At 46.1% G+C, this 14,474-nt stretch overlaps 1 protein-coding gene across 1 annotated transcript in view; it reads right to left on the bottom strand.

The window, feature by feature from the left end:
* LOC115566259 (latent-transforming growth factor beta-binding protein 2) overlaps window positions 1-14,269 on the bottom strand; it is an 88,283-nt gene extending 74,014 nt beyond the window's left edge. The window contains exons 1-2 of the mRNA XM_030392059.1: window positions 13,320-14,269; window positions 10,358-10,431 (exon numbers count right to left, since the gene is read on the bottom strand). Of these exons, the coding sequence (XP_030247919.1) occupies window positions 10,358-10,431; window positions 13,320-13,789 (544 nt within the window). The 5' untranslated portion in view covers window positions 13,790-14,269. The remainder of the gene's footprint in view (window positions 1-10,357; window positions 10,432-13,319) is intronic.
* Between the last annotated feature and the right edge of the window lie 205 nt (window positions 14,270-14,474).

The raw sequence follows: 14,474 nt of genomic DNA, 5'->3' as shown, positions 1-14,474 counted from the left end.
CAGCCAAGTTTTGGGAGATTGTGTCCAGATCCAGTCATCTGAAAAGAGGAGACGATTAGACTGTTGTTGGCAGCTTTGAACCCTTGCAAACAAACATGCTGATTCAGGCGAATCAGTTATAAAACACATAATTAATACTGAAGCATTTTCTCTGGGCTTCTCGTCGACTTCTTATTTTAGTGGGTCTGACGTATCTCCTTTCCCTTCCTCAAACTTAAGCCACATAAGAACAGTTTAAGGAGGTTTTTATTGAGTAACATCTCCACAGCAGTGCCTGGAGGCCTTAGTTAATGTAGGTATCCATCACTCTACAAATAGCATTTACCTGGGGGTTAAACGATCGCTTTTCTAATAATATAGGCTATAAATCGAAGTTATTTCTTGTCAAAGCCCTCGGTTGGATTTAAGGCGATCACTTAGTAATTCTGTACGTATATTAAAGTAACCCTGCGGTCTTTATTGAGGTAAGCAGCGCTCTTGATTTCTCTAGAGGGTTACAGTTACCGGTTATAAACTCAGGTTTGCGTTTGCTTGTATATCTGGGGAACACTGCCATTCTCGTCCCCCAGCCCCCCCTCCCCGCACTGGACTTTCATTTCCAACCTAGAGCTCATTTCCAGTCCATTACACTCCACCAGAGATTCACCTTCCCCTCTCCCTGACGCTAAGTAACACAACCCATCAAATCTTTACAGTCCCTTCATTGAGCTCGGGGCAATTTGAAACCAATATCCGACATAATTTAAACATGTAAATAAATCTTTACGCGGGTCAACAGTGCCACCAGAGGTAAGATGACTTTTTTTTTTTTTGAAAATAATATTGATAATGAGAGCATAATCGCAATAATCTTTCAAGGACTCTACAGGCTGAGCCCATTACGTGCCATTATGAGATTTAGAGGCTGGGAGCTGCTCCGGAGATTAGAATTTAGCAGAATTTGTCAAAGGCCTTGACTAAAGGCCCTTTCAAACCCTGTAACTGAGAGACAGGAAGTTGGGAAATAAGAATGACAGATAAAATGGCATTAGGAAGAGCTCATTCTCTCCCAACGTGTCAAATACAGCGGCCTGATCAGTGGCCCAATGCTTGACACTGAAGGTACCCCTCTATTTCTGGAGGCGCCTTTGTTGCATTGCGCTATTAAGAGTGACAAAAGTCCACATTAGGAGGAGATTACGGTGGCTGGGTAGGTCAAACACAGGGCTTGCACTCAGAGGACCTGAGTATGAGTCTCGTGCATAACCAAAATGTGTGAGTTGACTGAATTTACATACTTATGTAACCCAAGTTAGTTTTCCTTTTCACCTAACCAAGTAGTTTTGGTGCCTGAACAACACCGCAACCATTTCACAACATTAACAGTCCAAAGCTCTTCACATAAAATGTAAAATGTTTGTCCGCAGACTTTATTTTGAAAGTCTGATCAGTCATTGTGTATTCCACTTGTACTTGAACCCAGAACACTGCCGTGCAGAGCTGATGCTGGAGTGTTACCAACAGCGTCATAGTTTGAAGCAGAAGGCCACTGACCAGAGCTTGACCAGTTGGGAGTGATTAATTACTGAGTCTTTTATAGTGATAAAGGCAGGGCTCAACAATAAGGGTTGCTGCAAGTAAGATACCACGACGGGGAAATAAATCTAGCAACTCACCTGCCCGAAAAAGTATGAAACATAATGATGGAGGTAGCAAAGGAGTGAGCCATCTCATTTTCCTTCTCATCTATGTTGAGAGTTGTGCCTGATTGGTACTGTTGGACAAGCACAGTACCAATCAGGCACTAAAAATAGGAGTTTAAGGCGGGTGGCGTCGCAGGGCGTGGGCGGGTTTGAGAACATGGCGGATAGGATTAAACATGACGATTAACTTTCTTCCTTCCTGTTATTTGAAAAACCCTTAATAAATAAAAACAATCTTTAAACGGGCAAAAAGAAATATTTACTTTCTGACTCACTGACGGTAAGTTCGTGAAAAAAAAGTGTTGACAGCGTAGGTAGCTTGTGTGTAAACACAGTTCATGCACTTGGTTGCAGGGATTGTGAAGAGGCTAGAGCTTTGCCTGAAAACATGCCTTTCGGATAGGTTGTAATCATTTCTTCGGCTTCGAACCAAACTGCACAGGACATCGCAGACAAGTGTTAAACTCCTGTGTCTGGTAAACCTCCTGTGATGACAGCAGGAGTCTCTCTTTAGGAGTCGCTGCAGAACCTGACAGATCTCATGAAATAGGTCAAGTGTTTGAGATTGTTGGAGTTAGCTGGGAGAGACGGGCCTGAAAATTCTTCTCTCATCCGGACTCACTCTCCACTGAAGAAGTAAGAATTGGTCTATTGAGCAGTTAATATAATTGCCTCTCGATGCTAATCATTTCAAGTGCGTGTTAATCTCTTTACAACATGTGATTTCCACATGGTTGCCAGTGCAAGTGCTATCATTTAATGCTTGCCAAACACTAACTTTTTCCCGTCTGCGACCGAGCTGCTGTTACCGTAACTCTAAACTTCTGAATCAAAACTTCTCTTTTGTTCTAATGAGGACCAGGAGGGTGCGAGACGCTGACGATGTTTGACTGATCCTTTATTTTCACTTTGTGGTAAATCGTACAAGGGTAATATTTCACCAGATTAAGGTGCCTCTGTCATAGATGCACATTTTTCAATCAGTGTGTGGGTTTTTCGGTCTGATACAGTAGTTGGGGCTTCTCGTTCTCCTAACCCACCTCAGCTCTGTGGGAGGATTTAGCTAACCTACAGCTGACCCATGACACTGTGTACATTACTTTTAGCCACGCTATACCGAGCCTCCACCGCACTCCTCAAACTCCCACATTCAGCTCCTAGCTAATGAGCCACATGCCGGGGCGCTCTGTGGAGGATATCTGGATCTGGGGGCGTGCGCCCCTCCAACTTGTAAAGCTGACTCTGTGAGACGTGGTGTTCACCAAGAAGCCACAAACCCCATCCTCCAGGGGGATCACATCCCAACAACAACTTCCATATGGTCTTTAAGCAGGAGGGTGCTATGATATATGGTTGGCTACGGGCTGCCCTAACAATGCTGCGGCCTCGCTGAGCGTGTGTGTGACTGAGGGAGAGGGGTGGTTGTTGTTAGTGTTGCATTGTAAGCGTCAATCAAACCAAGGCCTGCTTTTTAAACTTGCTGCTGAGAGATCTGCTGGCCCACGTATGTCTTTATCCCCTGTCACACATGTACTGCTACCCTGAAAGTGTCCAGACATTGCTGGGAGCTGTATATGAACCCAAATGTCCACACCAGTTAGCACTGGCGTTAAACCAGTGGGCAATGACTTTTACGTCAGTGTAGCTGCTTCTTACTCTTTTCTGCTCACCTATATATTGAAATTGTATACGCTGAAATGTAGTATGTAGTACTCAGTGTTTCCCACACATGCAGTTTACTTGGGCGGTCCTCCCAGCTATATTTGGCTACTCATTTAAGCATGTTATAGGCTTCTTTTATTCATTCAATCCATCTCCAAGAACAATCCGATTAACTAGGTGACTATCAGCCCTCGCTCTTCCGCTCCCATCTACTGTCAGTCACACAGGCTCTGCAGACAGAGAGAGAGACACTCTGGGATAACATCCCTCCTGTAAATGCACCGATTGTGATGCAACCTCTATTAACTGTAGGTCTACTTAATAAAAAAAAAGAAACAAGAGAAACAGAAAGAAGCTAGAGAAACAGAAACACATAGAGGCGAGGCAGTGTGCAGGCATTAAGGACAGATAAAGCAACACTGTAGGACAAAGCCTTAAATCGTGAAGAAGAGCAGAGGCTTTGTTCATTCATTTTGATTGTATGGCTCCAGCGCCTCAGCTATGTCTGATGCCAGGTGGACAGGGTCTTTTCTAATCTATTTTTGAATCTCATGTGTGCTACATGTGTAAAAGGGCTCATGTGTCCGTAAGAGAAAACAGCTCTTCCTGAAATTAAGACATTGAAGAAAGACAGGCAAACATGTGTTATTGAAGAATACCAAGTTTGGTCTACTGTCTTTATTATTTCCGTATTACGGCGGCTCGCGAACAAAGACGTACAAATAAACAGAGGAGAAGTCCTACAGGAAAGACGTCTAGGGACCAGACGCTGAGTAGTACCTCATTCTCACCACACTTTAGTCTATGGTAGCAATTAGAAAAACATGTGGCGCAGGAGGCCAAAAACAGGACCCAATTGCAACCTACAAACAGACACACCAGCTGGAGCCGGAGAAAGCGGCACTCCTGGTTTGGGGAGACAAACGGAGAGCGAGCTGTCCGACATCTATGTTAATGATGGGTTTTGGGATGAAGGGGTGTGTATTGATTACAGGTTCTGTCTAATGGGCCATAACTCTCTACAGGGCTGCCAGGGGAGTGTTAGGCCCCTGAACTGTGAACTGCGCACCCCCCACAAATCCACACACGACATATAAAGCCGGGGAGGACTCCGTTGGCCGTCTGTGCAGCAGTAATTTCAAGAACGTCACCTGAAACGCCATCACTTTAAAAGCCCCCTTCTGTTCTTGTAAAAAAACACGGAGGATGCTGCTCGGGATGCTCGGTTCTCATTTAAGCCTTTGGGAGAATGTTTCTTTCCTTTTCTTTTTTTTCTAGTTTGAATGCTCACTCCGGCAGAATAATGCCAAATGTATGATTTAATTACAGTCGCTCATCAAACTAGGAGGTGAACTCTCAACTCCGCAGATGCCTGTGGGATGTTGTATATTAAAAACTGCACATTATCCCCAGGATATTGACTCATCATATATCTACAATCATCATCTGACTCCCTGGATATAGACTGCTAGTATAAGCCTGGCATTTCCCCCCTTCATTCCACTGTCTACCCCAGCCCTTAATCTCTGTCATAGTCATGTCATTTCATTTTTATTCTATTTGTGTTGAATGTGGTTTCTGGGTTGTTTTACGAGACCCTCTGCTCCCCTGTCTCCTGTTCCAAGTGTTCTTTCTATCCTATCAGCTCCTCTTCCCTGTTCCTAGTGTTTACCCTCTCGCCCGCGTTTCTCCGCCTCGCTCCACCTGCACCTCGTCCCCCTTGTTAGTTTAGTTTGTTTTCAAGTCCAGTCTCTAGTTAATTCTCTGTCTAGTCATTGTGTCTCCTGTGTTCCTGCCTGTGTTTCCAGTGTTGTGTTGGTTTCTATCCTTTTTTTTGTTTTTGTATTTCTTTGTTGATTGTGCTTGCACCGTCGCTGCGTCCTGTCCTTTGAACCACCCAAGACAAATGTGACTGGTTTAAATCAATAAAAGTAAACCAATTTTTTTTGATGCGCTGATGCAGCCAGACCTTCCTCCAGCGATTTGGAGATCTGGCAATGCACAACAACATCTACAGTAATTCTGCTGCAACACTAATGCATTTAGCAGTGCTCTTTGGTGACCTGGTGACTCGGTGGTTCATGTTGCACACTACATCATGTGCTTGACTCCAGCTCATGACCTCCAGCTGCATGTCATATACTATCCTATGAAGTGTGCATGCCGTAACCCCTTCACGGCACAGTTCAGACGTCCGTTATGCACAATAAATCTATTTTCTACCTTTAAAAACACATACATGTGACCGGTCGGGCTAAGAGCAAGTACCACAACGCTCCTGCTGTGCACTGGCCTTCGAGACGGCTTCTTGGAAGTTTAACATGAGTTGTGAGTGCAGAGGAGAAATCTCACTGTAAAGATCAGGTCCAATAGATGTGGATATTCTGTTGCGTGTCAAGGAGGTTAATAAAAAGCAAACTGAGACGGCTTGTATCTATTAGGCGATGATGGCGGACCTACATTTTTGGGTACCGTTTTGGAGGTCAGGAAACGTTCGCACGTGTCCGTCCTTGATACTTCAGCAGCTGCTCCGCACATGTAGTTGCAGACAAAAGAGCATTAACTGAGTTTCACACACAAGATCTGGTTTAAATCTCAAAAAGCGATTGTGATGAATGATGAAGTAAAAATGGGTGGATTTTACGATGTTGCTATGAATATGCCATTATTTCATTAACTAGTTCATATTAAAAAACGACGTCGTGATGGTGATGATGTCATGGTGAACAGCTGGGTCAGGCCCTTAACATGGCTCTCTAGACACTTGAGGGCTCTAATCCGACTACACCGGGGACATGATGAAGTCAGGGAAGCATGCTACATGCGATAGCTTTGTCATGGAAAGCGAGGAAAAGTTACCTTGTGATGACAGAGGTGAGCAAGAGAGAGAGAGACTTTCCGCATGAGGAGTTATTTCAGGGTTGGGATGGGGAACTAAGCGGCACAGCAGGCCAAAGAAAGCTGGAAGGCAATCAAAAAGAAACTCCTCTCCGCCGCGTTTCACTCTGTCAATCACCAACTGCTTAAGAGACTGAAAACAACTTTATTCCTCCACGTGAATGATGCACCTTTCATCTGCACTCTCTCAGACAGCAACGGGTTTAAATCAACGGCCATCTGTTTGCTTTTTTATTTATTTTTTATTTTTTTTGGTAGGTCAGCATGTTGCCATATGTACTGCATGCTTTCGACAAAATATTGTGATGTATAGTGTGGTGAAATGAATTCCGCTGTAGCATCTGTGAGGCTGCGCATCGGGGAGCACTATGGGCTCAGGTTGAACGTGAAGCCAGTTCCTGTCCGTGCTGCAGGGAGTCTTTTCCCCCCACTGTTCCCCCGGTCCGAAGTATTCTATATTGTCCCGTACGTCAACTCTGTGTGTGGGGGACCGTGCCATTAATCCAATTACTAAAACAGCCATGTCAACTGGAGAAGCCAGAGCCACGCAACATAACTCTGACCAACAGTGGCCCTGTCAGCAGTCCTTGTCAGCTCGGAACATGACTCTATGGACGGCAATGTCGGCTTGTCAGTCTGTCAGCTGGTCAGTCAACTGCTTTGTTCCTGACTGAGATAATTCATTCATTGGAATTTTTTTATTTCTTTTACGGATATCCATGCACCCACTCAGGATAACTTTTCATAACTTTGGTCTTTGGTGATCCCTAACTTTTCATCTAGCACCATCATCAGGTCAAACTTCGTCCAGTGCTTGGTGTATGACCAAATCCCTGAGCATGCTAATAAGCTAAACTTAGTCAGTCAAAGGGGTCGGCCAAAAAGCTCCGTCACGCTGGCATTGAAACACCTTGGTTTAAAAGTCGTGTGGCCCCTCGGAGTCACCACAACACAGGAATAGCTGCAGTTTGTGAGACACAGGGAGGAAAATTAAAAAAGAGCACCACAGTGTGGAGAGTAAGTACAGCCTCGGAGAGCTGCTTCTTGTAAAACTAGTAGACATCTACAGTATACTACACTTGCCAAAGAGCTCCTCAGACTGTCTGTGTGCTCTCTAGTAGCCTATAAAACAATCCACTTAGGTATGAGCGAAAGCCACATTCGAAGGTCAAACGATAAGAAGTGGAGCCTCTGAAAGCCGACGCAAAGGAGAGCAGATAAAACTCAAATCTACTCTCCGGTAACACCGGGTTTTAAAGCTCTTACTGTGTGTGGTTTTTTTTTTTTTTTTTTTCCAAGAACTCGTGTAAACCAAAAACTTCAAAACAGTAATTCTGCACTGATTGATAACACATCTAATTGAGGGGTTTCTGTATTTATCCTCAAACTTGTCAGAAAATCAAACTTTCATCTTAATTCCGCAGCTAAGTAGCTTGTTATTTTGTAAACAGCTTTCCGTGGCTGCTCCTCATTCAAACTGTTGGTACAAATTCGACTAAATCAACTGGTTGTTTTCCCTTCCTGGGTAATTGCTGTCAGGTGCGCAACATTCCCACGCCATACTCTTACCAGAGTACTTCATGGATGATGCTGATGAAGTGTCGGTGAAGCTGTTCAGGATGAAACCAGTGGAAGACGCCGAGCTGACCGTCCGCAGCGGGAACATTTCATCGTTTTTTGTGTCGGGACGGTGTTGACAGAGACGGTAATGCAGCTGACAGCTCTCCTTATAACTCAGACAGGACTACTGCTGCGCTCTCGCTGGGTTAGGCTACAATACGGACTCCCTCAGCTCTTCATCTTAGCAACAGTGCTTTTTGATGAGCAGATGTGAACCCCCGCACGGTGGGGAATAAGTCTGAGTGCTGACCTAAAAACAAGATGCTCCATTCATCTCAACGGGAGCTGCGATCCTGCCTGCGAGTAAACAGACGGAGGTGCAGCCGAGCTTACACCTGGCCTCACTCTCCCAGCCAAACACAGCACACACACACACACACACACACACACACACACACCTTTGGCTCTCGGCCACCATTAATAAAACTAATATTGGTTATGTAAAACGTTAGTCACTAATTAGAGCGGTTAACCTCACCAGAAGTGAAACAAACAAGACGCAGCAGTGGAAATGCAATGTTCTGTTCTCCTTAATGGATCAAAGCTTTCTATCGCACAGCACTGGCTATTTTCAGCAAATGGAATTTAGTTTAATACACAAACAAGTCTGTTAACCATCCATCCTGAAGCTGAAAACAGAGACCGTCAGCGTCGAACCTGCCAGGACGCGGGCAAGACCGTGTCCTCAGAGAGCCAGACAACAATCTCAAACAAGACCCACGGAGACCCAGACGCAGACCATTTTTATAAACATTTCTAAAGACATGTAGGCGCACTCCCCGGACAACTAGTGATCCAATTCCTGTCATATATTTGCTCTGAGCTCAACCCAATTGAACAAGGAGTTATTGTTAGGAAGCCATAGCTGTAGACACCCAATCCAGCCTCGCGGGTGAAGCCTGCAGCTGACACTTTTAATATTAGACATTACTTCAATCCCTTCAGCTAGAATTTCCTATACGCAGCTCAGCCGTGATATGTTTTTACTTATGCTCCCGCTCGACAGGTTTGTTCCTTTTCTTTCCCCTACTGTGAACATGTTTTCTCATGCTGCCATCTCCTAATAAAGCAGCCCGGGTCTCAGGCAGGGACGGAATAAAGATAGTCTGAGCCTGTTTTCCTCCATGGAGGTCTTCTACGTGGGGGCTTCCAGTCCCAGCTCCAGTCTGGGGCCTTTGTGTTGGCACTTTGCCGGCCGTGGGGCTTCACTCAGCTGATGATAGCATAGCCTCCAGTCAGACCTGGGCGAGGGCCAAGCTGTAAGAGGGTCCAGATGGTTGGAGGGGACCCCTGGCCTGCTCAGATGCACCGTCTTGTTTAACACAGACGCGTTAGACTGGACCTGTTACTTTTCTGGCAGATTAATAGTATTTACCCTTTTAATTTGGGTAACTGCAGCTCCATGTTAAATGTAATTTACACCTTGGTAAGTGTGCCTTTAGCCGGGGCTTGAGAAAAAAAAAGAAGTGGAAGGAGGGATTTGCACTGGGCAGGAGGGAAGCAGATCTAATTAGGAGGCTGCTGGGGCCAATCAGCTTGTTGTGTAATCGACTGGCTGAAATGTGTGTTAACTGTGTGTGCATGTGTGTGTGTGTGGGGGGGGGATAATTAGCAGAGAACAAACAGGGAATTCAGTAAACAAGTCAAAAAGAAGTACAGCCAGCTAGTTGCTAGATAGCTAGATTGGGGAGACAGAAAGGAAAAAAGACAAGTGTGCCGGTGAAGAGGTGCCAGCTGCTCTGTCGGTTCTTACTTCACTTGTAAAACTTAAAGATAACTCCAACCCCTAAAAAAAGCTCCAATTCCAACCTGTTATTTTGAGTCTACAGCAAACAATGGAGGCCGTAAACACAAAACTGGAACATGACATTAGAGCAAATCTGGTGTAAACTGCGATAAGACTCCGACACACCGGCCCAGTTCTCTGGAGAGTCTGCATGCAAGTTAAAGACAAGAATGTCTATGCTGAAATCTTTTTTTTTTTTTGGTCAATATTGCTCTTTAAGAAGCTGCCTTAGTGTCTTCCATTCCGCTTTTTAATTATCTGGCAGTTAGGATATCCAATACTGCTGTGGTCAAATAACAGAAGAGGCAGTTCCACCCATAATTAAGGGCCTGTGTCAAAAAAGAGAGCCAAGTGCTAAGTGGTGGTAATTTTCCTTTGCGAGGATGCCTACATGAAAAAGGGGAAAAGGCATGATGAACACGGCCACGGGGGCAGTAACACCCTAGGAAAAACTTTCATTGGGCAATTCCACTTGACAGCACAGTCATTAGTAGCCGTTTACTGTGTTATTTTTCGGTCTGTGTACGTAAAACTGTAAAGCCTCTCTGTCTGCGAAGCTTACGCATAATGATGTCGGCGTGCGCGTGGGCCGCTTTGAGACTTCGCACTCGGCTTCAGTTTGTGCAGAATAAAGCTGATTCAGGCTGATTGCATAGGCTACATGTAAAATGTACATAGGTCACGTTTTTGTTTTGTTTTTTCTACTTACGTTTTATGCAGCGATTGGTTCCCGGTGCCAACGCCCAGCCGGAGCAGCACTGCTGACCTCCACAGACGTTCGGCCTGAACAAATGTGAGACAGGGTGAAATGAGACACTGATTGGTACTGTTTTTTAAAGCATCCACTGATATAGACGGGCCTCTTCACAATCCCTTGAGCAATGACAGTGAGGGTGGAATCCCTCAAACCTTCGCATGACAAACTGATCTGATTTGGAACACTTGTTTGAGTTTCAGGATTCACTCTGATGTGGCTGACCTATTTATACCAACCCCCTGAGAGAATTACCCTTTATTGCATTTTATTTGATAAAAAAAAAAAAAAAAAAATGGCCAGGCCAAGTCTGGAAACTCTATCCAAAGGCCAGATCCACAACCCCCCTCCTTTGTATCTGTCATGCCAGAGGCTTGACAAAGATTACGCCTGACACACGGGACATGAAAAAGCACCCTGCATCTTCTATAAATCACTGCGCAAATGAGAGACAAGGTAGACACAGTTTTAAACAGCTACAACTGGATCCTTTGCGCCCTTTAATCCGCACTTGCAGTGCGAGGGGCCGGGGGGGGGGGGGGGGGGCAAATGCAGCAGAGGTAGATAAGAAGGCATCTAGACCTTCAAGGGCAATAGTCACGGATCTGTGCCCCGTCATCTTTTCACAACATATTACGGTAAGTGGGTGTCTGCCTCGCTGTGATTCGAGGAGATAACGGATGAGTCGACTCAGTGACCCTCGTTTGAGTTCTGCCGAGTGGTAACTGAGGCGTCGCGGCGATAACACCTGCAGTTGTTTGGGGGGCCCCCCCTCTCTCTCTGGCGGGGCCTCGGCTTTGTCATAAATCAAACGCATCAGGCCCGGCCCGTGCCAAAGACGTCAGTCATCGCGCTCGAATTCCGTCACGGGATATGATTCTTTATGTATGTATGTAATGGAGAACTTTACGCACCACGTCGAGGATCGGCGCCGCAGGTTAGAGCAGAAATAACATCATGTTCACACCTTCTTATGCATTTTTTTTTTTTTTTCATTTAAAACCACCAACATGAGGCGGTGCTGGAGTATTATTTCACCTCTATCTTGAGTCAGTCGTTACATCTGACAGGTGCACCGCAAACAGAAAGGGGAGTCAAACTGAGTCAATGCAAAAAAAAAGAGGGGGGGGGCGGGGGGTGTAAGTGAACCCATCGCTGCCAGTGCCGGAGGGGTGCGGTAAAAGAGGTAAGCTGAGTGGGAACTCCAAGAGGAAATGTGTCACGAAAAACGAAAAAAAAAAAAAAAAACACTTTCTTGTAAGCGGGTGATTCATCTGAAGCTAATGAACCAAAGTGTTCTACTGTAAGGTAATGTTTCCCCGAGCAGAGCTCCTGCGCAACGCCACCTTCACGCTCCCTTTTTTTAAGAAACTCAAAGAGCGCCTTTCATACGTCGACACTGGAAATAGCTTATATTTTGTTGGAAAACGTCGAGCGAGGAATTCGCGTGTTGGATCTAATACCAAAGGCGGCTATTTTTTTTTTTTCTTTAAGTAGACAGCGCCCGAAACTCAGCCGTGCGTAAAGTGCAACCGACTTGGCTGACTGATGCGGTGAGAAATGTGTTTTGTGTTTTGTTTTTTTTTTTAGGTTGGAGAGGATGGATCGGGGCATGTTCATGCTGAATGATATGACACGTGTATTCCGTGGACAGACTCGATAAAAAAAACCAAAAATTAAAAAAACACTAGGCTGTACATCATACATCTTGGGCTGTTGGGTGTAAGTATCCTGCGCCACAGAGCTATCTCAACAGCTCAGGAGCAGATGGGTGAAGGGGGCATGAACAATGAACTGAGTCTATCAGTCCCTGCCCTCAGTGTTCAGACTCAAGGCAGGTGAGCACCATCTTTTATATGTGTTTACAGATGGCGAACCAATTGGCCGAATCCTCCCGTCGCTTGTAAAGCACTCACCATAAATTTGCCGTATAAATAATCAAACCCCCCCCCCCTCCACGAAAAAAAGGGCAAAGAGGCTCTGCTGAGACACACAGAACAGACATTTCATCTTCACTCCTGCGTCTGCAACCCAAGGTGAGCCATCCAACCCCCCTTCTGATTATTATGTAAACACTCTGTCAACAAACAGGGCTGCGCGCCAAAGGGGTTCATTGAACAAAAAGAAGAACAAGAAAAAAGGGGGGGGGCTTTAATGTGGAAAACAACCCATCGTCCTGTTTTTCGGAGTTGAGAGAGGAGCCACCGGAGACAACAGGTGTTTCTGATCACCAGGCGAAACAATTTGCAAATTTTCAACAGCCCGATCGTCCCGTTCGAGCCACTGCAACACTTGGCCGCCGGGCAACAGCGCGGAGAACTGGGGCGCACACACTGAAGCAGTCTGGGGCCACTCTCCTACTACTACGACCTGAAATACACTGTAATGTGTAGTAATGGGAGGAAGTGGTGATAACGCAGCGTTGCACTATAGTCTCAAAATAGTTCAGCTGCAGTTCATATTCATTTGCTGCCCCATTACAGGCTTCCACTATCAGCCTGGTAATCAGCAGCAGTGTTTAACCTCAGCTATTATTCCATGTCCTGCTGTGACCCTGATGACAAAATACATATGTTACAGCAGTTCAGATGTAGCTGGGGTGCAGCTCCTTCACCTCATGGGTGACAGCTCCATGCGCCTTCATGCGTGCAGCTCTGTATTGATATGAAGGGACACTTTGTAGCCGTTTTTCCTGTGGGTTGTTGTGTTACATCATCTCTTTGGTTTTGCCTTACAGGAAAAGAGATTCTTGCTAAAGTGGGCCACCGCCGCTTTACAGTAAACCACATGGACTCATACAGTAAAATAGGTCACACAGATTCCTTCAAGAGCACAGCTCCAACAGTGAGGGTGAAAGGCTCGATAAAGTGAAAACACATTTATAGCAGTCTGTAAAGCACATGGCTGGCATTCTTACCCAACAAGTCTCCTTGCGCTGGCAGAGCTGGGTCTGCTGCTCTGCCTGCGGTTCACTTTGGTTCTATGCTGCTGGTTGGCCGGGTGTCTGGCGGTGCGCGGCGCACCATCCCGCGGCGCAGAGGCGAGGTCCTCCCGGGAAGCGCCTGCGGTGTGAGCCGCTCCTGCTGCGGATACGTGCCTGCCATCCCCGTGGGATGATGCGCCCCTGGGCAGGCGGACGTGACTCCTAGAGTGGCTGGACCCAGGAGAGGTTTGACCGGATAGTCTGGAGGATGCCCTGTCCCCTGGTCCCCTGGGCGAGTGACCTTGACTCCTCACCTGGGACAGCTGCTGGTCCCAGACCGCCCGTGCGGCCCCTGCACCCTCTGTCCTCCCACCTGTTGTGTCCCTTCGACTGTCACCAGCTCGCACCAGCGCGACAGTCAGAACCATTAAAACAGCAAATCCTGCACGGTCCATTTTGAGCATGTAAACTTTTTTGAAACTACCGCGTAAAAGCGCAGATCGCGTTATGGAGAGCGACTGAAATATGAGCAAATAAAAAGAAACGCGATTGGGCTACACGAGATCAACAAGACGGCATCCTCTCCCAGGAATGAAAAAAGCCTGGATACCTCTTCATAATGGCCAGGTGAGACGTTGCGCAGAATGTCTTCAGGTTGTCAAATCAGAGCTTCAGTCCAAAGTGAGACACTTTTTTTCTCCTTCCAGCGCTGGGAGAAAAAAAACAAAACAAAAAAAAGTTATTTCAAGCAAACATTAATCCATCTGTTTTAAGTTAAGGTTAAAGCAGAGAAGTGGCGCAGAGAGAGCAGCGCGCTGGCTCCAGGGCTTCTGAAGCTGTTCTCCTACTCCAAGTGAGAGAGTTTGAATCGTGCTACCATGAATATCACCACCTCCTTGGATCTGAAGTCACCGGGAATTTTTGTAGGGATTGCATGCGCTCTGCAAGAAGAAACTCCCCCTTGTCGGCTGTATTGTTGCTTCACTCACGGCACCGCTCGGTCCATGTGCCCACACGCACTCTCCCTGCCAAGTTACATCATGTTCCTGTGCGTCTTTTTTTTTTTTTTTTTACCGTGATTCCCCACTTTGAACCGAGACTCCCCGAAATGATCGCGAATGCAGCTGCGTTAATAGTAACTTTCAATTT

The sequence above is a fragment of the Sparus aurata genome, chromosome 16 (genome assembly GCF_900880675.1).
Source record: "Sparus aurata chromosome 16, fSpaAur1.1, whole genome shotgun sequence".
Lineage (NCBI taxonomy): Eukaryota > Metazoa > Chordata > Actinopteri > Spariformes > Sparidae > Sparus > Sparus aurata.
Note: the sequence above shows the minus strand (reverse complement) of the source record. Positions and strands in the feature narration are given on the sequence as shown.